Here is a 25,048-nt window from a genome sequence, read left to right as displayed (position 1 = left end):
TATCTAAATTCTGCATGGAGGCTGAATTGGTCCTCCTCTGTCACTCAAAGTCACTGGCATTGCCCAATTAGCAGAATTTATACCTCTGGGTGAAGCCTGATAGGGTGATTGCAGTGCAACATCAAAAGAAGTTTCTGGCAATTAGACCTTCCTAGCACTGGCTCAGGCTGCCTGCAGGATAATGAGCTCCCTATCAAGGCTGGATAGGAAGGTTTGGGACCCACAGGATGCTGGACTGTGCGTAACATGAAGAGAGGCATCTGGCCCTGGGACTTGGGAATGATTGGCATTTAGTTGTGTGGTTTCTTAGGGCACATTGGCCTGACGGATGAGAGAATGGAGGCTGGGATCAGGGGTTTCTGAAGCATCTGTCTTCTCAGCCACGGCCTCACACCGGCAGTCTCTGGCACCATGTCTTTTCCACATGGTGGACTTAGGTCCACGAGATCGGTCAGATCCATAGCTTGGAATGTTCTAGAGAATTTCTAGTTACTTCAAGATACAACCAGAAAATAATTTTTATTTCTATCCTTTATAAAGATTTTTTTCTAAAATCTGTGAAGTGCAGTTTTGGACCAGGTGTTTCTATTTGTATATTTCTGGGATGAAAGCAGCCTTCTGAAAGGTACTAGAGTCACATTCGGACTGGACTCTTTTATGGAGAGCTCTCCTAGGAGGCATATGTATGGCTGAGAATGGACTGAAGAAAACACAACTCACTTAAGGGCTGGAAGGAATCTGGTTATTTGAGGCTTTCAGTTGTTTAGGGGTCTGGTTAGCTGACATTTCCCTTTCTACTAGAAAACCTCAAGGGATCTGTTTAATCTCCTTCAAGTGGCAGATTCCCGGACCCTTGGTTTGTAAAAGCATTAGCAGTTCCTTTTGACGCACCATGCATTCGGATGGACGAAGGTTTTGGATACATTTTTTTGTCCTGATAGAGGGAATCTGATGTATGCAGCCAGATAATCACTTCCTTTTTAATACGTTTCCAGGAGATTCTCAAGCAGCTTCCTGCCACGCCTTTTTCAAAAACTCTGATCTTTGATCTAAAAATTCTTCGGACTCTCCTTTTAGCATTTCAAGTGCCTTTGTGCATGTAAGCATGGTTTTACCACCATCCTTGACGTGGGCAGACACACACGGATGTGATTTTTGTGAGTGGCTCACTTTCCTTCTTACTCTGCAGATACCACCTTTTATCACATTCTTTGACTCTTTCCCACTATAGAGAGAGGTAGTTTGTAATCTAAAGTTGTTTAAATATTTCCATCCAGAAACTTTCAATGGTTTGCCTTTGGTAGGTTTTATCTCAAAATCATTTTTTAGCAACTTGGAATATGCTATGGCTGTGGATGAGTGTGCCTGTTTTTCTTGAAGGCAAGCTTGTCGGATGCCTACTAGAAGTAAACATGAGGCAAGGAGTTAGCCAGTCCTCACCCTCAGAGGAATTCTGGGCTCATGCACAGGGTCAAGAGCACAGGGCAGAGCCAGCATTGCCGACAGGTGGAGGGACAGAGGCAGCAGGATGCTGGGGAGATGGTGTGGAGCAGACCCAGCAACCCTGGGCTCTGAACAGTGTCTCTTGAGCCCTCTTCCTGCTTCATGATAATCAGCTCATTGCCTTGGAGGTCTTGGAGTTGACCATGACCCAATGGGGAAAAGTAAGAGAGAGCATCGGAAATGAGAGGTGTTTAACATTGTATTTACTACCTACGTGTGCCACCCGATCGTACGAACTCAGCAGCCTTATTCTCATTTAACTCCCATGTTACTATCAATGTAAATTAAAAATTAATTCTGGGCTGTGTGCGGTGGCTTATGCCTGTAATCTCAGCTCTTTGGGAGGCTGAGGCGGGTGCATCATGAGGTCAAGAGATGGAGACCATCCTGGCCAACATGGTGAAACCCCGTCTCTACTAAAAATACAAAAATTAGCCGGGCGCGGTGGCGGGCGCCTGTAGTCCCAGCTACTCGGGAGGCTGAGGCAGGAGAATTGCTTGAACCTGGAAGGTGGAGGTTGCAATGAGCCAAGATCGTGCCACTGCACTCCAGCCTGGGCAACGGAAGGAGACTCTGTCTCAAAAAAAAAAAAAAAAAAATTAATTCTTATAAAGCCTCTGTTTCCATCTGTAACTACAAAAAGTTTATAAGGGATTTTTAAAAATAATAATGGCCAGCATTCATCAGGTGCTTATTATGGTCATTGTTCACTTATTACTATGACGTCATTAAATCTAAGAAGTCTTGATTTTTTTTTTTTTTGAGTCAGCATCTCACTAGGTGGCCTAGGCTGACCTCCAACTCCTGGGCTTCAGGGATCTTCCTGCCTCAGCCTCCCTAGTAGCTGGGATTACAGGCACACACCACCGTGCCCAGCAGGGACTTTTCTTGAGAGAGAGAGAACTGGAACATTGTAATATGTTAACTGCACAGCTGACATTTAAATAGTTGACTCTATCACTTTCCACTAGAGGCCGCAAAACCAATGTTATAAATGTAATAAACAGACAGAGTTCTACCCTACAATAGTATTTGCTGTTATACTACAATTTTAAACTCTTTAGTTTTTTTTTTTCCATTTTCATCCCACTCTAAGCTTTGTTTCCTAAGAATTCCTAGATATTTTTCAAGTGATGGTAAATGACACTCGAAAGGTTTTCTTGCCAAAGCTTAGCTTCTTCTGGGTATATATTCTTCATCTCTCTTTTTAAAAATCCTTGCTGTCTTCTCTAGGGGTGGTCGTTACTAACTGGGAAGGTTTTGTTTAGATGAGATGGAAGGAATGTTAGTAAGACAGAGAAGGGGAATGTGGGTTTAATCAGCCCTAATAGAAAATGTGGTGGCGAGCCATGGACTGTTTAACACATGAAACAAACGTAGGACTGCTGCTGCTTGAATACCGGTTTGACTTTATTATTTTCCTTTTTGTGTCAATTGTGTATCCTGCACTTTCTCACCGTGTGCCCCCCCGCCAGTGGACACTCTTGGTAAGTCTACCATCCCAAATCTCTGGTGGCTGCTCACGGTGTGGTCCTTGCTGTGGGCTTTCCGTGGTTGTCCAGACCTCTGCTAGCTGCCCAGGTTTTCCTACCAGCTCAAAACAATCAACTGTGCCACCTAATTTTCCACAACTTTAAGAAAATTGTGTGTGCATTGTGTTTTAATTGTTTTCTTTTTTGGATGTTTAGCCATTCACAATGTTAGCACAACACTCTGAGAGCCTTTGAATCATCGTAATTCAATATTAGACTCATGGAAAAAAGAAATACAGAGTGACTCAAACTGTCATTTCCACAGTAAATAAGCATTTTTGCATACATATATACCTGTGTATATATGTATGTATATATTTACGCCACAAAACATAGAGCTGCAAGCCTCAGAATAATTCTCAAATCAGATTTGGTTGTGTTAAGCTTGCAAAACATCTTTAACTTTGTCCTCTTTGCAAGACCATATAGTTCTTTCCATAACCAATGATTCATTTTTTAAAAAATAAATCAAAAGTATTTCTTATTTCAGTAGAGTTTGTGAAATGTTTCATTTCAGAAGTATCAGATCTTCCAGTTAAGTAATCAGAATGATTCTTCTTGATGTTGAACTTCACTCTGTGGGTGATCATGCTGCCAAAACTTCAAGTTGCTTTTGGAGTCTTGTTGCTGTCCCTCTGTCCTGGGAGGTCTGTCTGCGAGGTGTCCGTGTGGTTTATCTTGCCTGAGTGTGCCCAGGTGTTCTCTGAGCATTTTACTGAACAGCTCCAAAGAGGCTTTTGAAGTGGCTTCTGTATTTACAGCAAACCCAGTGCACAAAGGTCTCCTTTGATGGTTGGGGCTGACATGGCCCACTATCTTAGGGGACACCCGTCTGCCTCTATTTCCCCTCATGGCGATGTTGGGCTAGTGGTTCCCCAACTTTAAAAAGGATCATCCTTTCCAGTTCTCAACATTGTGATTATGAAACAGCTTGCACAGTTTCTAGTAAACCTTTGGAAGGAAGGTAAGACACAGCCACTGTTTTGCTTATTGCAGTAAAATTCACATCACAGAATTTATCATTTTAGCCGTTCTAAAGTATAAGTTTCAGTGGCTTTTAGTACATTCATGGTGTTATGCAACCATCGCCACTATCTAATTTCACGACATTTTCATTATCCCCGAAAGACACCTCATGCCCATTAAGCAGTCCCTCCCTGTTTCAAAGTCTCCCCACCCACCCTGACCCTGACAACCACTCATCTGCCTTCTGTCCGTGGATTTGCCTATTCTGGACATTTTATACAAATGGAATCATATAGTACATAGCCTTTTGAGGACACAGTCCCTTGAGTCTTGAGTTTTACTGGAACCTTTGCCGAGAACCTGGCATGAGTCAGTTCATGGAGTAAATAGAGCATTTTATTTATTTGAAATGATGGGAAGTCAGTTTGGAATGAATAAAGTAACTGTATAGCCTTTTGACTTTGTAAGTTCTAAAGATTCTGCTTATCTTTCAAAGAGAAATCTCTGCAACCCCCTTTAATTTTTTCTCTTGTAGGGGCTGGTTCATAGGGCAAAGCCACAGTGAATTTGGCTATAAAAACACAAGAAAAGCTATATGATTTGTAGGTCTCATAAATGTTTAAAATATTTATACAGAGAGAAAAAAATAATTCTTTAATTATTTTTAAGAATTGGCTCAGCCGGGTGTGTTGGCGTGGTGGCTCACGCCTGTAATCCCAGCACTTTGGGAGGCCAAGGCAGGTAGATCACCTGAGGTCAGGAGTTCGAGACCAGCCTGGCCAACATGGCAAAACCCCATCACGATCAGTGACACGATCTCAGCTCACTGCAACCTCCGCCTGCCGGGTTCAAGCAATTCTCCAGCCTCAGCCTCCCAAGTAGCTGGGATTACAAGTGCCTGCCACCAAACCCAGCACATTTTTCTATTTTTAGTAGAGACGGGGTTTTGCCATGTTAGGCAGGATGGTCTTGAGCTCTTGACCTCGGGTGATCCTCTTGCCTTGGCCTCCCAAAGTACCGGGATTACAGGTGTGAGCCGCCCTGCCGGCCAGTGCTGGGATGAATATAAGCAAAAGGTGTAACCTGGGGGCAGAGAGGAAGGAGCCTCGCTAAGCCTGGGGGTAGAGTAGTGATAATGAGGAGGAGGATGAGGGGTCAGCTATTGAAGAATGAGGAGGGGATATTCAAGGTAGAGAGGACAGCATGCACCAACACATGGCTCTTGTCATTTAGAAAGGAGCACCAGCAACAGTGGTGAAGGGTAGATGTGTCACACTGTGTGTGATGCTCCAGGGACAGCCTTGAGGCAGGGCTGTCGTCCCACCAAGGGTGGACTGTGTGCATAGAGAATCATAGTGACCCCTGGCTACTCAGCCTCTGGCTTCCTGGACCGTGTCTCCCCACCCCACACTGACCTGCCTCCAGGATGGTTCAATCACTGGGCCTCAATTCTGATCAGACTCCAAAGTGGACCCCAAATGCCTCTCCACATCATTCTTCCTTTCTTGGAAAAAGCCTGTGAAATGTGAATCCTTTCCCCTAGGCACAGTGGTTTGCTCATCCCCCAGCTGTATGCAGCCTATGCACTCACCCACAGGAATGTTGCTTGTGTTTACAAAACCAGCAGAAAGCACTCTCAGAATGACCCTGAGACCTGCAGTCAATGGATCAATGGTTCTGCCTCTGTGGTAAAAATTGAATCTGTCTAGATTCCCTGCAACCCCACCCCCGTTGATTTTTGAAGAGGGAGAGTACTAGGAGCTCTCCTTCCCACAGGGATGTCAGTGGAGTGAGGAGGAAGAACAAGGAGCAGATGGTGGGATGGTTCCAGCCAGTTCTTCAAGGCCAAGCCCAGGGCTTAGAAGGCTGATGAGAAAATACCGAATGTAGGCACAGCCAGATCCCTTCTCTCTGGGTGGAAGCAGGGGTGGTAGAATTTTACCCTTAGACCTATTGTGACGATCAGAAAGCTGCCCTTGACCTGAATCCATAGATGTCTGAATTTAACTCAGAAATCTCCTCCAAGGCCGGGCACAGTGGCTCATGCCTGTAATCCCAGCACTTTTGGGAGGCGGAGGCAGGAGGATTACTTGAGGTCATGAGTCTGAGACCAGCCTGGCCATCGTGGCGAAACCCTATCTCTACTAAAAATACAAAAGTTAGCTGGCTGTGGTGGCGTGCACCTGTATTCTCAGCAACTTGGGATGCTGAGGCAGAAGAATCGCTTAAACCTGGGAGGCGGAGGTTGCAGTGAGCCGAGGTCGCTCTACTGCACTGCAGTCTGGGCGACAGAGTGAGACCCTGTCTCCAAAATAAAAGAAAAGAAATCTACTGCAGAGGGACGTTGCATTTCAGGTGAATGCGTATAGCCTTCGGAGACTGGGCTATTTATTAGATGTATTTTATAACTGAGGAGTCTAGGTAAACACAAGCCAAGCAGATCCACCAGAAGCCTGGAGCTATGAACTCTCCCTTTGCAAAGCTTGTCTCCGGTAAAACCTCACGTAGACACAGCTCCTTGAGTGCCTTGCCCATGACTCTGGTCTCAGAATGCCCTGGGTGTGCCTGTACACAATAGGACTGTTAAGGTGCAGTGCACCTGACTTCCCTGTGGCTGCATTCAGGGATAGGGGAGAGGTATGTAGAGTATGGAGGCATGCCAGGAGCCGAGTATTTTTCTTAGCATGACTTTTTGACCAAATACAAAACAGCAGAGAAGGAAACAGACAACTTGCTTGAAATATTTATTCCTTGCATAATATGGTTTTCATCTCCCTAGAGAATACTAGTGGGATGGGCAAAGCCCGATGGAATGGCAGGGTGGGGAAGCAGTTGCTGCCTCTCTTGAGTTGCAACCCATCAGCCATTCATGGTTTTCGTAGGACTAATTGATTCACGCCTGGTGCCATTCTTCCGTTCATAAACATCCTTGACTGCTGCAGATGAGTCCTGCAAAATGCTCCAGCCTCCATTTATTAGTTTGTTCTTTCATTCATTCAGGAAAGGGGTATGACAAGCCTCCTCTGTGCTAGACTCTGTTAGCTGCTAAGGAGGTAAAAGTAGCATCTACACTCAAGCTCTCCCCAGAACGAAGAATGCATTTATGTTCCAACATCAATTCTCTGACCGCAGCTGGCTGTCCTATTCAGTTATGACACTACCTAGTGTTAGTGTAGACCCCACAAGCTAAGAGTTCCGTCCCGTGAGACTGCCCCAAATTCAGTCACGAGCCACAAGCAGGGTCCTCAGATTCCTCATACTTCTGCCCAGCCGAACACAAATTTGGGGTTTTCTACGACCCCCTCGCCCATCAAGTTTAATAATTCTCTAGAAGGACTCGCAGAACATAGGAAAGCACCGCATTTACAATGATTGGCTTCTTAAAAAGAATGCAGATTGTAGCCTTGTTTACTACATTAAAGATGTTCAGGACTCTGCTGAAGCCCTTGAAGCCTTTTTGGCTTCTAGATAATTCCACCGTGACAGTGTGTATTTGGATTAGACTGTGGCTTAACTGGACATCCAGTTAGCAAGTGGTGGTTGTTGTCTAGGTGACAAATGATGGTGGCCTGGGCTCAGGGAAGTGACCACAGAGATAGAGAGGAAGGCAGGTGGATTCAAGAGCTACTTAGGAGAAATGCAAATGAAAGAAGGAAGAGTTGAAGGCGATGGTAAATTTCTGGATCCGGTAGTCACGTTGGCAGATGGTGGAGTATTTCTTTAACCACAAAGGAAGAAGCATTTTGGAGCCGTGAGGATGCTCTGTTGGAGACACTCTGGATGGTGAGCTGCAGGTTGGCCTGGGACGTTTTCTAGTTGTTCTCTGAAATGTCTCTTTTTATCCTTTGCTTTGATAAACAACTGATTGCCCAGGGACCAGTGAAGAATCTTGATGATAAAACTCTTACTTGTAGTGAAAGAATCATGGGATCTTTTCCATTTTCTTACATCAAAAAGGACCTTGAACTGAGCTCTCTTTAAAAAACAAACAAAACCCACCCTACCCTGCATACTATCACCTGCTAAACTACCCAGTGTCAGAAGGACAACTTCAGAGATGCTGTGGTGGCAGCTGATAGTGCCTGACATTTAGTGAGTGCTCAGCATGTGCCGGGCGTTGTTCTGAATGCTTCATGTGGATTAGTTCATTTCCCCTCCCAGCAGCCCTGTGAACTCGATACTGTTATTATTTACATGCCACAGGTAAAGGGAAACTGGGGCACAGTAGGTTGAAAAATAACGGAAATTGAATTTGTTTGAAAAATTTTAAGGCTAAAAGCCTTCAGTCTTATCTAATCACATCTATCTTTTGATTTCGGGTTGGATTTTTCTTTTGGGAATCAGTCAAAACCCACTGTGGGTTATTAAGAGTAGAAGATGACTTATAAAGGGATAATGAGGATAGCCTCCTTTTGCTGGGAAGACAGAATTTTTCATTCCAAATTCTAATCTCCAGTGTCACCTTGCATGTCCATTTCTGGATTTATATTTTGTATTTTAGTATTTATATCCCATGTTTCATTTGACTCTGGGATACGAGCAATTGTCAGATGCACCATTATTTTCCAGACCACTAAGAAAGGAAAAAAAAAAACCTACCGATTAAACTGTGACACACCATTGATTGTAAGACACATCCTGATTGGTGAGGTGTAAAAATGGGGGAAAGTGTCTATCTTGGAATGAAATAGAGTATGTGTGAGTCAGGGGCAGGTGAAAGTCATTTTGCAGGATTCTAATGGCTTCTCCATATACCTCTCTCCAAAGAAAGAAAGGACTTGGCGTGTTTTGCTGACTCCTGGCAGCATTCTTGGCCCAACGTATCCTGGGTTTGCTCTTCCCCATTGGAGAGCCCTTTGCCGGAGAACAGCCGCTGGCTTGTTGAGCCATGAAGCTTACCATGTGAGTGCAGCTTGTGTCTGAAGAGGCTGGGGCCAGTACAGATAACACGAATCACATTTCACTGGCTTTTTGATCAGCTGTTTAGCTCCCTGGCAGCTGGTTCCCAGCATTCATGTTTGCTGTGAGTAGGAAACACAAAGAACCTCATCTTCAGAACGAGAAAGACTTGGGGCTGGATTCTAGCCGTGCCCGTGGCTAGCTTAGTGCTCGTGATTGCAGCCCTGTGCACACCACTTTGCCTCCCTCAGTCTCAGTTTCCCCATCTATCAAAAGGGGTATTCATTCCTGCCTTGAATGTGTTATGTAATGATTAAGGAAAATACAATGCAAGTGTTGAAGTTGATATAGGATCTGTATTTCATTCCAGAAAACTCTATAAAGTTTCCTCACTTAAAAATTCCTTCCTTCTGTGGCCGGGTGTGGTGGCTCACGCTGTAATCCCAGCACTTTGGGAGGCTGAGGCAGGCAGATCACTTAAGGTCAGGTGTTCAAGACCAGCCTGGCCAACATGGTAAAACCCTGTCTCTACAAAAAATACAAAAATTAATCGGACGTACTGTCTTGAACCCAGGAGGCAGAGGTTTCAGTGAGCTGAGAATGTGCCGCTGCACTCCAGCCTAGGCAACAGAGCGAGACTCTGTCTCAAAAAAAAATTCCTTCCTTCTTTAGGGGTGCTGCCTTGGCCCATGACATGGTGCATTCACAATGCTTTGCCCAGGAACATTTTCTGCAAAGAGAATCATCATCATTTCCCCTGGGGTTGGAGGATAAGGGGCTCCTGGCTGCTGTTCATCAGAATTCCTCAGTGTGAATACACAAGACCTGGAAACTAGCACCAGGAAAAAAAAAAAAAAAAAACTCAAGACTGAAGATGCCTAAGATATTACAGAAGAAAGCCAAAAGCAATTCTTTGCTCAAGAATTTTGTCTGGGAAGCATATCAAAGGCACCCCCTCCCTCCTCCTCTTGGCTGCTTGATGGTCCTGGAATTGGGTGGTTCTGAAGCATTAGGCCATTTAAGGGCATGATGGTTGAGGCCAGTGAGCAAACTTGGTCAAGTTGTATCCGTGCTTGATTCATTTACAAATATTTGAACACCTGCTGCCTTCCAGGCAAGTGTGCTGACTGAGGAGATACAGTACTGAGCAAAAGCATTCATGAGTTCTGCCCCCATGGGACTGCCCCCTGACTAGGGGAGACTGACGTCAATCAAATAACTAGAGAAATAAAGATGAAAATCAAACCGGGGGTAGTGCTGTGAATAAGTATAAGGGACTTCAGAGATCAAGTAAGAGAAGCCTAATCTGGGGAGAAAGTTCACGGTGGGATTCCTTGAAGGATCGAGAATTAAGCGAGACCTGTAGGATAAAAGGTGTTAGGAATGTAGCAGAGGGAGAGTGGAGTGAAGATGGGAAGGGGCCCAGGCCCTGGAGGATGAGAGGGAGAGGAGAGAGGGAGAGAATGGCCCACAAAGGCTGAGGCTATGAGGTAGACAGGCATGACCTTTCATGCCTTGCAGGGCAGGCCACGTAAAGGATATTGGACTTTTCTTGAGAGCAATGGGAGCTGTTGAAAAGCAGTGAGAATATTTGCATTTTGAAAGTAATCCATGGCCGGGTGTGGTGGCTCATGCCTGTAATCCCAGCACTTTGGGAGGCCGAGGCAGGTGGATCACTTGAGGCTAGGGGTTCGAGACCAGCCTGGCCAACATGGTGAAATCCTGTCTCTACCAAAAATACAAAAATTAGCTGGGCATGGTGGTACATGCCTGTAATCTCAGCTACTTGGGTGGCTAAGGCAAGAGAATCTCTTGAACCTGGCAGGCGGAGGTTGCAGTGAGCTGAGATCACGCCACTGCACTCCAACCTGGGCAACAGAGCGAGATTCTGTTTCAAAAAAAAAGAAAGAAAAGAAAGAAAGTAACCCAGGGCTGCTCTGGGCGAGCCAGTCCAAGTGCAGTCTGGGGTGAGACATTAGGGGCCGTTGACATCTGTTCAGGTGAGAGATCGTGATGGCCCAGTGAGGGTGGAGGTAGCAGAGGTGAGACAAGAGGATGGAGTCAAGTCTGTGGAAGCTGGAATAGCCAGGACCGGTGCTCAAGGAGTCAGTGGTGACTCTCCTAACACTGCCGATGGGAGTGAAGTGAATGGGCTTTTGTGTATATTAAATCAGTATCAACACAACTCTGAATTTGTGGACCTCAAAAGATCACTCTGTCTTAAAACCAGTATATCCAACTGGGATATGAAATAATTTATTTCACAGTTTTTTTTTTAACAAATGTAATTACATGTTGTGTTAGTGAATTTAATAAATAAACATTGTGGTTTTAGCGTATGATCTATCCTGAATGGAAATGTCCTGACTATAATTATAGCAATCTTTACAGAGTATACTTATTTTAGAATGCTACAATTTGAGAGTCCTTTAATTATAATACATATTTAAAATAACTTTGCTATAATCATAGGATAATTTAAATTTATATTTTCCAGATTAGATAACACTGGGTTCTGTGGCCTCTTTTTCTTTCCTATGTAGATATATTTTTTAAAGTCAGCATTATTAATTATGGATAGACATGTGCCTTATAACTTATGAAAGGAAGTAAACATACATTTTTCCAATTTCTGACAATCATAGGCTGTTATCTTTTAATTTTATTTATTTATTTATTTTTTAGATGGAGTCTTGCTCTGTTGCCCAGGCTGGAGTGCAGTGGTGTGATCTCAGCTCACTGCAACCTACCCCTCCCAGGTTCAAGCAATTCTTCTGCCTCAGCCTCCCCAGTAGCTGGGACTACAGGCATGTGCCACCACACCCAGCTAATTTTTGTACTTTTAGTAGAGATGGGGTTTCACCATATTGGCCAGGCTGGTCTTGAACTCCTGACCTCATGATCTGCCTGCCGTGGCCTCCCAAAGTGCTGGGATTAGAGGCGTGAGCCACCAGCCCAGCCCAGGCTGTTATTTTTTTAAATTGCTACCATAATCAAAGCCCACCAAGCAAGTTTGGTCAAACACAATGTGTCTCAATCTGGTGTCTCCCGACTTCTGTTTGCCGTCCTACATGAGAGTTGAGAACATTCTGAGGTGGTCTGCAGCCCTCTGTGTTTTGTTATTAGAACATCATAGAATAGATCGAGAGACTAGAAGTAGCCCTCTAGACCAGCCCTGAGTCATGTGGCCCAACAAGGCCCACAATTGGCCATGCTGTTTGGCTGGTTGCAGAGGAAAAGTGAGGGTTTACAGCTTTCCTGAGCTTCCCTGCTGGTGGACTTGTATCATACACACATTAAGTATATGTGGATTAATTTTGCACTAGCCAGCATTTTAAAATAGAAGAGAAAACTCACAGTTTTCATAGTGCTGATGACACCCAGCCTTCCCTCTGTAAGCCCTTGGCCACAGGTGGTGGGTCTCCGTGAACAGAGCACCTGCCCCGAGGCAAATTCCAGGAGAGAATCGGAGAATGCTTTTACAGGTTTCTTGTCTGCTAAAAACACATGAAACCAGTGGCTCAGGTGGCCAGATTAATGTATGGTGATGATTACTCCTACATCCTTGAGGAAGAAATTGAAGGCATGGTAAAGAATTATTCTGAGGGGTGGAGGTAGTGACTACATGGAAGAATGGGTGAGTGGGTCACCTTGAAAATATGCTGAAACACCCAGGCGCTGTAGCTCATGCCTGTAATCCCAGCACTTTGGGAGGCTGAGGTGGGAGGATCACTTGAGGTCAGGAGTTCAAGACTGTCTGGCCAACAAAGCAAGACTCAATCTCTACAAAAAAATTGAAAAATTAGCTGGGCATGGTGGTGCACGCTGGTAGTCCCAGCTGCTTAAGAGGCTGAGGCTGCAATGAGCTATGATCATTCCACTGCACTCCAGCCTGAGTGACAGAGCAAGACTGTCTCCAAGAAGGAGAAAATTATGCAAAGACTTCTCAAGCAGCAAATTTCTTATATATAGTAGTTCCCCCTTCTCCTCAGGGGATACGTTCCAAGACCCCCCGTGAATGCCTGAAACTGTAGATAGTACCGAACCTTACATATACTGTGGTTTTTCCCATGCATACATGTCTATGGTAAAGTTTAATATATAATTTAGGCACAGTAAGAGATTAACAACAACAATAGAACAATTATAACAATATACTGTAATAAAAGTCACGTGAATGTAGTCTCTTTCTCTCTTTCAAAATACCTTATTTTACCACACCATAGGTAGCTGAAACTTTGGAAAGCAAAACCACAGAGGAGGGGCCAGTGTAGTGTAATTGCTGGGTAGCACCCTCCATGGACTTAGATACATACTATCTACACATTTGTACTCACTTGACTGATGAGAGTTATATACACAAAGCTGTGCATACTGTATTTACTGGCCATCTAAGGCATTTTCAAGGGTGATCTTTGACTATCTATAATTTTCTCATTATGTGCTAACTTAGAACTTACTCCCTGTCTGAGAAGTGACTTTTCCTTACTAAAATCTGACTACCTTTTCTATTGGGATGTGCTTTAAGCCTGATTGCCTTTTGTTCCAAATTAAACTTTCTCCTCTGCTTATGAGCGAAAAGTACAGAATATGTTCCTACATCCAAGGCAATTTTCCCTGACCCTTTCTTTCTTCAAACCAAATGGTTCATTGCATTTAATGTTCTCTACATCACTAAGAGGGATAGATGGAAACTGCAGGGCCCTTCCTATGAGGCGGTGGGGCATAGAATAGGTTCAGTGTTAAGGGAATTAGGTAGTGTGGCTCAACCCTGCCTCTGTACCATTCTTTCTGTGACCTTAGATCAGTCCCTCGACTTCTCTAGGACTTGATCTCCATTGAAACATGAGCAGATTGGCCCAACTGGATAACGCCTTCCAGCTCTAACATTTTGTGTTGAAACTATTAAACAGACATTTATCGAGCACCTGCTGTATACACACATGACATCGTACTAGGGGCTGTGCTGGGAAAGACCAAAATCCTACCCTGAAGAAGTTTAGAAATTCTCTCTCTGGTTTGAGTGATAGGTGAGGCCCCTGCATAGGCAGCCCAGGGTGGAAGCTCATGAGCTGGTGTCCCCTGCTGTCACCCTGCTGTCCCCACCTACAGATCAGATTTGTAGTAGCTGCTCCTTTGGACACAGTGCCTGTTGGTCCGTGTTTATCTTTTAGGGCAGCAGACTTCTTTTGCAAGAGGCCATGGTCTGGGGGCCATACTCTGTGTCACACTACTCTGCCATTGTAGGGAGAACTGGTACAGGCAATATGGGAAATAAATGGATATGGCTGTGTTCTAATAAAACTTCATTTGCAAAGATGGTTTGCTGACCATGTGTTAGTCATTCAAAAGATTAACACCCTGTCTTAAACTCCAGAAATGGTTGCCTGCACATAAGTGGGGTCTGGGGACCTGGCCAGATAATTCCTGAACATGGGCCAGGCTCCGCATAGACCCCACTTTCAGTTTTTCACCAGCAGAGACCTGTCTGGAGGTCTTGTTGTTACTGGGCTTGTTCTACAGCAAGAGCATTCAAGAGTCTCCACTAGAGAGTCAAAGTAACTGCCAAGGATTCCCATGGGCCCCCAGAGCCAGGAGAGCAGATGCTTGCCACCTTTGTCTTTAGGAGCAGACCCTTCTATCCAGACAGAGGCTCTTTGATTGAGATTGACCCAACAAAGCCAGCTCGTGCCCGTTTTTGGAAACACCCACAGGCTCTTACCTTGTTTCCACATCTCTTAGCCTCTTCAGAATATTCTGAAAGGAAAGAATGCTGTCTGGCTCTGTGTTCCAGGGTTGTGTTGGCAGAAGAGTTGGTGGGGGTTGTGCAATGTGAGAAGGCAAGTCATGAAGAGTTGCCCCAGAAAATTTTCCTTGTCAGGAATAAGCCAGGCTAAATGTGCCCTTTGGGCATTGGAAATTGGAAATGACTGGTCCTAGAAAAACAGCCACCTTAAATCCTTTTGGGGCATGAATAAATACTTTTTTTACATCCTGGAAAATTGTGGTTTTGACTCCAGCAAGGACCCCAGGGAGGAGGGGCACTTGTTCCAGAAGCTGGTGTTTCAGCAAGCCGTGCTTGGATCTCTGTTTTGTGCAGGGAGAGGTGATATCCAGCCTCAGTTGGACAGTGCTCTCCAAGATGTCAATGATAAGTATCTCTTATTGGAAGAAACAGAAAAGCAGGCCGTCCGGAAGGCTTTGATTGAAGAACGTGGCCGATTTTGCACCTTCATCTCTATGCTGCGGCCAGTGATTGTAAGTTAATGGAAAACTCCAGAAGGTTTAAACTGCTGGTGTGGAGGTGGCTTCCTTCTAATTTTATCCATCCACTGTTGAGTCATGGAGAATCTACTGTCAGGAATCATGATGGTGGAATCTCTTGTGCAGACCAGTGATTCAGTGCAAGTTGATGGCCACGTAGCTCACTCCTCATTCACTGTTCTAGCACCACTTATTCCATGTTACTTTGTCTCACCAAGTCAAGAAGGCTCAGCAGAGTGGTTCTCAAAGTGAGGTCCCCAGGTCAGCAGCATCACGTGGGAACTGGCTAGAAATGCAAGTTATTGGGCCCAACCCAGACCCACCAAGTTCAAACCTCTGGGGGTGGGGACCCAGTCATCTGTGTTTTAAAGAAGCACTCCAGATGGTTTTGAGACTCACATTGAAGCCGAGTACCAAGGGGTGACCGTGAGATGAATATCCAATAGCCTCAATGAATAAATTTAGACTTAATTTTTAAGGAAATCATTTGCATGCCGTAATTGAGAACTTGCACTGTAGGCGTTCTGGAAGCTGATTCGAAGGTACCAGCTCATTTCCCTTGGCCCTAGCAAAATGTCTGAATTTGAGTTGTTCCCCTGAGCACAGAACTTTTCCATGGATCATTCTAGCCTGGCCCTGTAGTCCCAACTTGGCACTTTGATAAAGCACATGGGATGTTTCTTCCATGGTCCCCAGCTCCTGTCTTACTTGTCTTTTATTAAGTTGGTGGAAAAGCACAAGAAAGAAGGGGAAAAGTTCGCTTCTGTTGAACACACAGGCGCTGTCACAAAGATCTGGACCAAAATATCTCCTAGTCGTGTCATCCATTGAAGCTAAGCAACTTCAGAAAAGGGCCACAGTGTGAAGAGGGCTGTGCTGCAGGATCCCGTGGGAACACACAGACCATCTGAGCAGTCCTGACAGTCCCCCAGGCCCTGGGAAGGAGGCCCGTGTGTTCCCCACGAGTCACTCCTCCATTATGGCAGATTTCTTTTTCCATCTTGTTTCCCAATAGAAAAGGCATGTAGTGCCTTCAGCAAAGATTTGCCAGTCCCAACGGTGCCTTTTCTGAAAAACTGAAAGGGATATACAGAGACCCTAATAAAAACAATTAGACTAGAGCGATGAAGGGAATCACTCAAGATAATAACATTTCATGAATGACTTTTCCTTCAGGAAGAAGAAATCTCAATGCTAGGGGAAATAACCCACCTTCAGACCATCTCGGAAGATCTAAAAAGCCTGACCATGGACCCTCACAAACTGCCCTCCTCAAGTGAACAGGTAGGCTTCAGGGGTTAAGAACTTACAGGATCAAACCAAGGAGGTAAAAGCTCAAGGCCCTGAGTGTTCCTGTGGCATTTGTCACGTCTTAAATTCTAGTCATGTTCACCATGTCCTTCATGATGTAATATATGAAACCACCAGAGCGAGCTGTTACATAGAACCTATTGTGTGTCAGGCACTGTCCCAAGCTCTTTACGTAGCCTGACTTCCTCCATTCATCTTCATGATTATGCTTGTTTTATAGAGGAGGATGCGGAGGCACTGAGAGATGGAGTCACTTAGCCAGGTTCACCTAGCTAGCAGGTAGTGGAACTGGTATTTGAACCAAGTGGTCAGGTTCCAGATCCCATGCGCTTAATTGCTGTGTTCATCTGCCCTCTAGAAGTCAACTCTCCTAAGAACACATGGCTGGTGTGTTTTGGTTGACACTGTCAACCATTCTCCATTTCTCCCATTCTAATTGAGCAATGCATGGAGAGCTCTCTCATCTTACGAAAAAGATGACATTTTTATGCTTTATTCGTTTAATTCACATCACACGCACACTATGGGAAGAGACATATTTGGGGGAACTGATGAATCACACGCTGGCTTTTGTGCTTGGTAACAATCTTTTCGTCTCCTTGGAGAGCTGGCTCAGAGGGCAAATTTGGGAGCTCGTGTTTTCTGTTCTATCAAATTATATTTATTAGACCAGAGCATGCATGCATTCACTTGACAAACATTTACTGAGTGCTTCTTATGTGAATGAAAGGTGGACCTTATACTCATGTGGCCCTTTGTCAAGCAAGGGAGATGGATATAGAAATAATGGTGAAAGAATTGGCTTGTTCTTGATTCTGTCAGGCTTTAAAATTTCTAGTGCTGGTCAAATAGGGCAGAAATGACCACTGAATATCAAGTGGTTAAAATGCGCTACCAACAAGTCTGGAAACCATGATTAACTTTATGGCGTTATAAGAGGAAAATCCTGTAAATTCTAGCCTTAGGTAAAAATGGCTCTTATAAATTGTTAATTGGTCACTGTATTTCTCCCTCTCTCGACTGATATTTCATGTTTTTCCTTTTCCCTTCCTTCTCCCTATTAATTATAGTTTTACTTTCTCAGTAAAAGGATTATGACATTGATGGATTTGGTACTGTGGCTCTTCAATTAAAAAAAATTGTTTTAACATGTTTTCCTTTCATTCCCACCCCCACAATGGCAGCCTTTTGATGCTTTGGTGGATGTTAAGCTTTGATGGCTAACGCTTCCCTTCTCAGCACCTCGTTCACCCAGCTGGCTCTGTCCCCTTAGGTGATTTTGGACTTGAAAGGCTCTGATTACAGCTGGTCATATCAGACGCCACCCTCTTCCCCCAGCACCACCATGTCCAGAAAGTCCAGTGTCTGCAGGTAAGTGAAGCCGGGGGCCCACTCTTGCTTTCAGGACGGGTGATTTTTCTTTATGCTAATGTGAGCAATCGAGCCAGTCCTTATCTCTTAGAATGGCTCATTCTCAAACAGGAAATAGGGGGATGATGAGCTGAAAGAATGGTAATAATTTTGGTCTTGCTCTTTAGTCTCTGGATTAATTTTGGATCAGAAAGAAAACCCCATTAGCGCTTGACTCGTGGATGTAGCTTATTCTCTCTCACTTGTATGTTGTAGGGATTTTCCCATTCTATGAGATCACATTTGATTTTCCTGTTTAGCAGAGTGAAAACCTTCTAAGGCCTAAAAAATGGTGAACCTGGGTTGATTCTTACACAGGCTGATCTCACTGTTGCCAGAACAAACGAAGGAAGTAACAATGGCTTATGCCCTCATTTCGCCCCATATTTTTGTTTCAGGGTTTCATAAAGTAAATAGAGTTCTTGCTGTCAGTCACTGCTACTACTACCACCACCACCACTACCACGACCACACCTCTATTAATTAGTACTGTTCCCTATTGGAACAAAATCTGTTGGAGTCGTTCTGCCATCTGCAAAACTGTTGTCTAGCAATTTTCTGTTAGAAGTCAGTTCTTGGCTTGCCAAGTAGGAAAGTTTATTTTCCTCTCCTTGAAAGATGGAAGCATGATGTACCACCTATCTCTCTTGGTATAGTGGTCCTGTTACTCTTTTAATTTAACTTTCAAAGCCAAATGAGTTTCCACTTCCTGTGTATTAGCACTGAGAGTAAAGGGCAGGCTGGATCTGCTCGATCTGTCTATGGTGATGTTTTGGTGCACGCTGATGCCTATTTCCTTTTCACTGCGGAGCTTGTATACTATACACTTAGCGGGAAGTTCAGACCTAAGATGCTGCATCCTGGACATTCTGCCCCCTGAAGATATTGGTTTGTTTCTTATCTTTCGTCGACTGTGTGTGTGTGTGGTGCGCGTGTGTGTGTGTGAAAGACCTTTTTGTTGTTGTTGCCAAGAAAAATCTCTTTTGTTAGCGTAAAACAAAGTTGCATGGCTGTTTTTTTTCTTCCTTATAATTTTAGTTTGAGTAGAAAACCATGTTGCACTGACGTCTGCAACTCTGAGGCTGCCCGGGTGGAGTTGCTGTGAGGTTTACTGTCAGTCCCCAACTGCCCCCTTCTGGCTGACTGGAGGGGAAAGGCAAAAATCATGATATTTATTCCTCACTGCAGCGATTTCCTCCAGCACGCTCCCCTATGTCTGTCTTAACATTTGCACCAAGTAATTCTAGTGTAGAACAGTCACACAGCCCTTGAGTACCTTATTAGCTGCAAGATTTTGCAAACCAGAGTCTCTTGCAGGCTTAGGAGCGGAAACCATGAATTTTCCAATCCCAGCCCTAGTTGTTTACTTCATCCCTGCTGGTGCCTCTACAACTGCCCTTTTTATTTCAGCTCTGTTTGTTTGGACCATGGGAGTCTGTTTTCTGCTTTTTATGATCTAAGTTACTATACAGAGTGTGGAGCATGTTTTTTTTTTTTTCTTGAGATCGGGTCTCGTTCTGTTGTCCAGGTGTGGCACAATCTCAGCGCAATCTCAGTGCAGTGGCGCAATCTCAGCGCACTGCAACTTCCACCTCCCGGGTTCAAGCGATTCTCCTGCCTTGGCCTCCCAAGTAGCTGACATTATAGGTGCCTGCCACCACACCTAGCTAATTTTTGTATTTTTATCAGAGGCGGGGGTTTCACCATATTGGCCAGGCTGGTCTCGAACTCCTGACTTCAGGTGATCCACCTGCTTTGGCCTTCTGAAGTGTTGGGATTACAGGAGTGAGCCACCGCGCCCGGCCAGGAGCATGTTTCTTATGAGTGGAGATGGAAGGCAGACAGAAATCCAGAGCGGGTGTGTCATTATTTGACATCCTGTTTACTGTGCCATTTCAAAAGCAAACAGCTGAGCATTGATTGCCCTTAGTTGCTGAAAGCTGCCTGCCTCTTGCCAAGTGTGCTATTTTGCGAGACCCACAGATATTTTAACAGAGAAACAGCTGGGGTCAGAGTAAAACCATTAATTAGCTTTGTTAAAAGGTAAAACACATGCACACCAACATAGTGAGTTGATTGGCTGATGTTCTTTACAGTGGGCTTGACCAGACTCACCTAGGATGAAATCACCCCAGCAAATCCATCGGCAGTGCTTAGCTGGGTTGGCCTTGGTCATGTGGACCCAGATCGTCCATCCAAGAACATTCCAGTCATGCTGAAGCCCCAGTGGGCTTTGCTGCAGGCTCATGGTTCCTGCAGGCAGATTAGCCCTGTCCCTTTTCTTGCTACTGACATCAGCTCCCCTCGTTTTGGTGGTAGGCGAAGCAGCAGAGTTGGGCGTACTTGACGTTTTAGAACCCCAGACCTCCTTCCTAAGAACGCCACATGGTTACCATCGGAGACCTGAGTCCTGGCAGCTGTATTTCCCCCGGGTCACCTGGAAAAGCGTTTTGTTGACTAGCTTCATGATTTGGTGTTTTGAAAACGTGTCTTGTGGTTTGCGCTGCATCTCCGGGGCAGAGAGCTAATTGCATTATGTTGTGCTTCCCTCTCTCTTCTGCCTCTTGTCTGTTCCCCTCCTTCCTCCTTCCTCTTACCACTGCCCCCCTTTCTTTACCTTCCGTGCCCACCCCTCACCCCCGCTTGTCCTCCACAGCAGTCTGAACAGTGTCAACAGCAGTGACTCCCGGTCCAGCGGCTCCCACTCGCATTCCCCCAGCTCACATTACCGCTACCGCAGCTCCAACCTGGCCCAGCAGGCTCCTGTGAGGCTGTCCAGTGTGTCCTCCCACGACTCAGGATTCATATCCCAGGACGCCTTCCAATCCAAGTCACCATCCCCCATGCCGCCAGAGGCCCCCAACCAGGTAAGGTTGCTCCTTGGCTCCAGGAGCAGCTGTCACATCTGGTGCCCTGACCACCATCGATGGCCGGAACCAAAGAAGCACCTTGGCTTAGACAATCCCCTGCCCACTGACTTGAGAAACCTCTGGTTTAATTTCTCATCTTTAGATGTATTGTTCCCCCAAAGGGAGAGGTGCTATAAGTGAGTTTGAAGCCTGTCTCCATGGTGGTAATGGTTGCATTACCACATCGATTTGGGGAGCTCTCACACGTAAGTAGATGGATTGAAAGAGGTTTGACCACTCTCAGGCGTCCCTGTAAGTGCCCAGCTTGGCATAATTAAATGCCATAATTAAAGGGCATTGCACAATGGGGATACCTCCTCCCCCACATCTCAGGTTCTCCCTGAATGGCTGAGATTCTATGGTTGAATAGCGCTTCCGATACCATTCCTTGGCGCTCTCAGGTTCCTTTTATCAATCTGTGTTGAGAATGAGAATGAATCATCAGAGCTTCTGCACATAATTCTGTTGGCACTTAGATTCTGGAAGGGAAGGTGTGGCAGAATCTCTTCAACTACAGCTGGGTTTAATGGTGCTAGGCCCAGCCCAGCCCAGTGGTTCCAGCTGGAGCAGAAAGCAGGAGCTGGCCAGGGCATCTGAACACCCTTCATGTGCATCGTCAATGTATGTGATCCCCTCTCTGTCCTCTCTCCCTTAGTGTCATTGGGTTGGTGTCGGCCTTGAACTTGGCAAGTAGCTCTACATACAGAATGCTGGGTGCCCCACAGCCCCACCTGCTGGGAAACCCATGTCAGAGCTCTGCATTCCTTTCCTCACAGCTCAGCGCTCCCATTAGTGTTTTTCAGCCATCCTGGGGGACTGTGGCCTCTGTCTGTCTTCCTTGGATACACACTCAATTTTAAACGCACTCATGAGCCAAGAGCCATGACTATAGTTTGAGAGTGCTTGAGAGTGCGTCTCCCAGCCGGGGTGCTTGGCTGGGTCTGTAAGGAGCTCCTCTTCCCCGCTGTGTGCTTCACTAAACCATATGTGCTGCTTACAAGCAGAGAGGGCAAAGGGTCGGGAGGAGGGCTGGAATGTGCAGTTCCTCTGCGCTGTTCTAGTGTGCAGCATAATTGTGTGTGTGTTTTTAATTGACTGACAAATTAACATAGTAGTGTGCACTGACACCCCTTTCTGAAAAGGAGAGGCCACATGCTGCAGCCTTCCCTTCTAAGACTGTGAGTGTGGATGGGGTAGAGCAGAGTGTTTCCCATGGCATGGAGTGAAGCAGAAGAGGGCATGCTGGGTTTACTTAAATCTGAAAACCTGTGCCTAAGACATGCGTGGCTAGTAACTCTAGGGTAGTTTTTTGTTTTATCGTGTTATGTTTTTGAGACAGAGTCTTGCTTTGTCACCCCAGGCTGGAGTGTAGTGGTGCAATGTTGGCTCACTGTAACCTCCGCCTCCTGGGTTCAAGCGATTCTCCTGCTTCAGCCTCCCAAGTAGCTGGGATTACAGGCACACGCCACCATGCCCAGCTAACTTTTGTATTTTTAGTAGAGATGGGCTTTTGCCAGGCTGGTCAGGCTGACCTCAGGTAATCCGCCCACCTGGGTCTCCCAAAATTCTGGGATTACAGGCATAAGCCACCGCGCCTGGCCACTAGGGTAGTTTTAACGAGCTCAGGGATGCTACAAAACTTAATAGAGGATTCTTATTTTTTAAGAAAGGCATTACGACTGCTTATTATTATAAGGTAAAGGGGAAATTGAAGGTCATTGTACAGATCACATTAGCCAGAGGATACAATCTCCTGAAGGCAGTAACCTCCCCTTTATTAGGGAGAAAGGGGGCACACATCTAGGAGGCACAGGGGCCCTTCATTTCTCTACTGAGTAACACAGGTCTGAGATGAAAGCCGAGTGATGGAATTTGTTCAGAATTCTCTGGTTTACCTCCCTCCACTCTTCAAATTGTGCCTTCACCCATCTGTGCCCAGGAGTGGGGCCATGTCTTCAATGAGGGTCTCACCCTAGAGCCACTTATTCCATCTGAGTCAAGAGGTTCTTTATAAAAAATGAGCAGAAGTCCAAAGAACTCTGAACCTGCAGTCCTGCGGTGGGTTAGTGTTTTATTGTTTTGTTTTTGTTTGTTTTTTTGAGACAGGGTCTTACTCTGTTGCCCAGGATGAAGTGCAGTGGCGGGATCATAGCTCACTGTAACCTTGAACTCCTGGATTCAGGCAATTCTCCTACCTCAGCCTACCAAGTAGCTGGGACTATAGGCATGTGCCACCATGCTTGGCTAATTTTATTTTAGATTTGAGAATACATGTGCTTTGTATACTGGTGGGGATTGGGCTTCTATTGCCATTACCCAAATGGTGAACATTGTCCCTGATAGGCATTTTTTCAACCCTCACTCCTTTCCTCTTTTATATTTTTTATTTTTTGTAGAGATGAGGTCTTGCTATGTTGCCCAGGCTGTTCTCCAATTCCTAGTCTCAAGCAGTCTTCCTGCCTTGGCCTCCCAAAGTGCTAGGATTACAGGCATGAGCCCCACCACATCTGGCTGTTTTTTGTTGATAAAGCCCTCTAAACCTCAGATTTTTTAAGTTCACAGTTTCTCGACTGGGAAGTGGCACAAATGTGACTTAAATACAAACCTTCCAACTTCAGATCCTGGGCTGCTAACCAGACACCGAGCTCAGAGTGCAGCTGGGATGTCCATCCACCGTGGAGTCTCTCCTTGCTTTGGGTCCATTGAGCCCCACACATTGTTGAGTGTCTGATTGGATTCTTGCCCTTACAGGACAGGAAAGCGAAATCTCTGTTCCTTTGTAGGGACCTTTCCTTTGTAGGTGAAAGGGACAGAAATATGATTCTGGCCTCCTTGATGGTGAATACAGGAATGCTTTCGGATAAATTACAATAGAGAAGAGTCAGCTTATTTAAACAAACTGAGGTTAAGCCAGAGATTGCAGTTAACAGTGAAAAAATTTAAAGCAAGTACCTGGATGGACGCGAAGCAATGCCCAGGAGACCCAATTTACGTGAAAGAGATGGTCATTGTCACTCATTCATTATTTTTTGAGCACCAGCCATGTGCCAGGTCCAGGACTAGAAGAAACTTGGGTGTAGGTGAGGTCACAGGAGCAGTCCCTGCCCCAGCTGAACATCATGAAGCCAGACTGGGAGCGCATACCCTGGCTGACTAGGACTCCAGCAGAGACCTGGAGTTCCATTCAGATCAGTGTAAAGAGATGGTTTCCCAAATGAGACCTCTCCAGAGATGGTTCATTCCACCCCACAATGGCCACCAGAAACATTGTGCTGACCAGAGGGCTTCACTGCCCCAAACCCCAAAATCACACTCCAGGATGAGAAACCTAAAAGTCTATCTTGATGAGGCTTCATAGCTGGAAAACACCCCTTATGGATCCACAGGCTGCATTTGATGAAGGGAGAGTCCAGGAAGTCGAGCCATTCCAGGCAGACATGTAGCAAAAGCCCGAGCCGGGGTCCGCCCTCATGCAATAAATAACACCTGTGCACATAAGAGAGGTGACAGGGCCTCCCTGGGGACCTGGGCCTGTGGCACGTGAAGAAACACCCAAGAGAGCACAAAGTCCCAATGCCATGACCAGATATTTCGGTGCCAGGCATGCTTCTGGGTCCCAGCAAAAGACACACAAATCCGTGTCCTTGGGGACCCACAGTCTAGTCATCTAGGGCTGGCCGGGTCGCACGCTTCTTTTCAAGGGCTTGAAAGCCTCTGCATGGATGCAACTTTGGGGGAAAAGTAACCCTAACCCTCTGCTTCTCTCATCTCCCCTCTTCTGTGTATATGTCCGTCTCTTTCTCTCTGTGTGTGCCCTTCCCCACTCCCATCCCCATTCCTTTTTTTATTTATTATATTTTGGTGGCGTGTGGCTCGGTTTCTGTTGGTCCCCTCGTGTGGCCCCTCCCCTGCTGCAGAACTCGTCCAGCTCGGCCTCCTCCGAAGCCTCGGAAACCTGCCAGTCAGTGAGCGAGTGCAGCTCCCCCACCTCTGTCAGCTCGGGCTCCACCATGGGTGCCTGGGTGTCCACAGAGAAGGTGACCGCCCGGGTGGCAGCCACAGCGGCCCCACTCTCCCTGGTCCCCCTGCCTGCTGCTCACACAGCCCTCACAGCCGCAGCAACCTGGAAGCTCAGAATCCACACCAAGAGTGGGGCTCCTCTTGGGGACAGAGGGTGGGACAAGGCTGAGGGCATTTTCTAGAATGAGTGCCTGGCTGCTGAACAATGACCACATGGTCGTCTCAAGGGAGAGG

General features: G+C 45.8%; 1 protein-coding gene across 13 annotated transcripts in view; it reads left to right on the top strand.

The window, feature by feature from the left end:
- The window catches only part of MTSS1 (MTSS I-BAR domain containing 1), a 186,281-nt gene that overhangs the window by 153,570 nt on the left and 7,663 nt on the right, over positions 1-25,048 (top strand). For 4 of the 13 annotated variants that reach the window (XM_055287198.2, XM_055287209.2, XM_055287207.2 and 1 more), the window contains exons 7-10: positions 15,001-15,158; positions 16,341-16,448; positions 17,749-17,846; positions 20,542-20,752. In XM_055287198.2, coding sequence (XP_055143173.1) covers positions 15,001-15,158; positions 16,341-16,448; positions 17,749-17,846; positions 20,542-20,752 — 575 coding nt within the window. Of the gene's footprint in view, positions 1-2,978; positions 2,991-15,000; positions 15,159-16,340; positions 16,449-17,748; positions 17,847-20,541; positions 20,753-24,711; positions 24,832-25,048 lie in introns of all 13 variants that reach the window. The other 9 variants (XM_063642939.1, XM_055287208.2, XM_055287199.2 and 6 more) reach the window with 6 other exon arrangements.

The sequence above is a fragment of the Symphalangus syndactylus genome, chromosome 7 (genome assembly GCF_028878055.3).
Source record: "Symphalangus syndactylus isolate Jambi chromosome 7, NHGRI_mSymSyn1-v2.1_pri, whole genome shotgun sequence".
Taxonomy (NCBI): domain Eukaryota; kingdom Metazoa; phylum Chordata; class Mammalia; order Primates; family Hylobatidae; genus Symphalangus; species Symphalangus syndactylus.
This window is presented reverse-complemented; position numbering and strand designations above follow the sequence as displayed.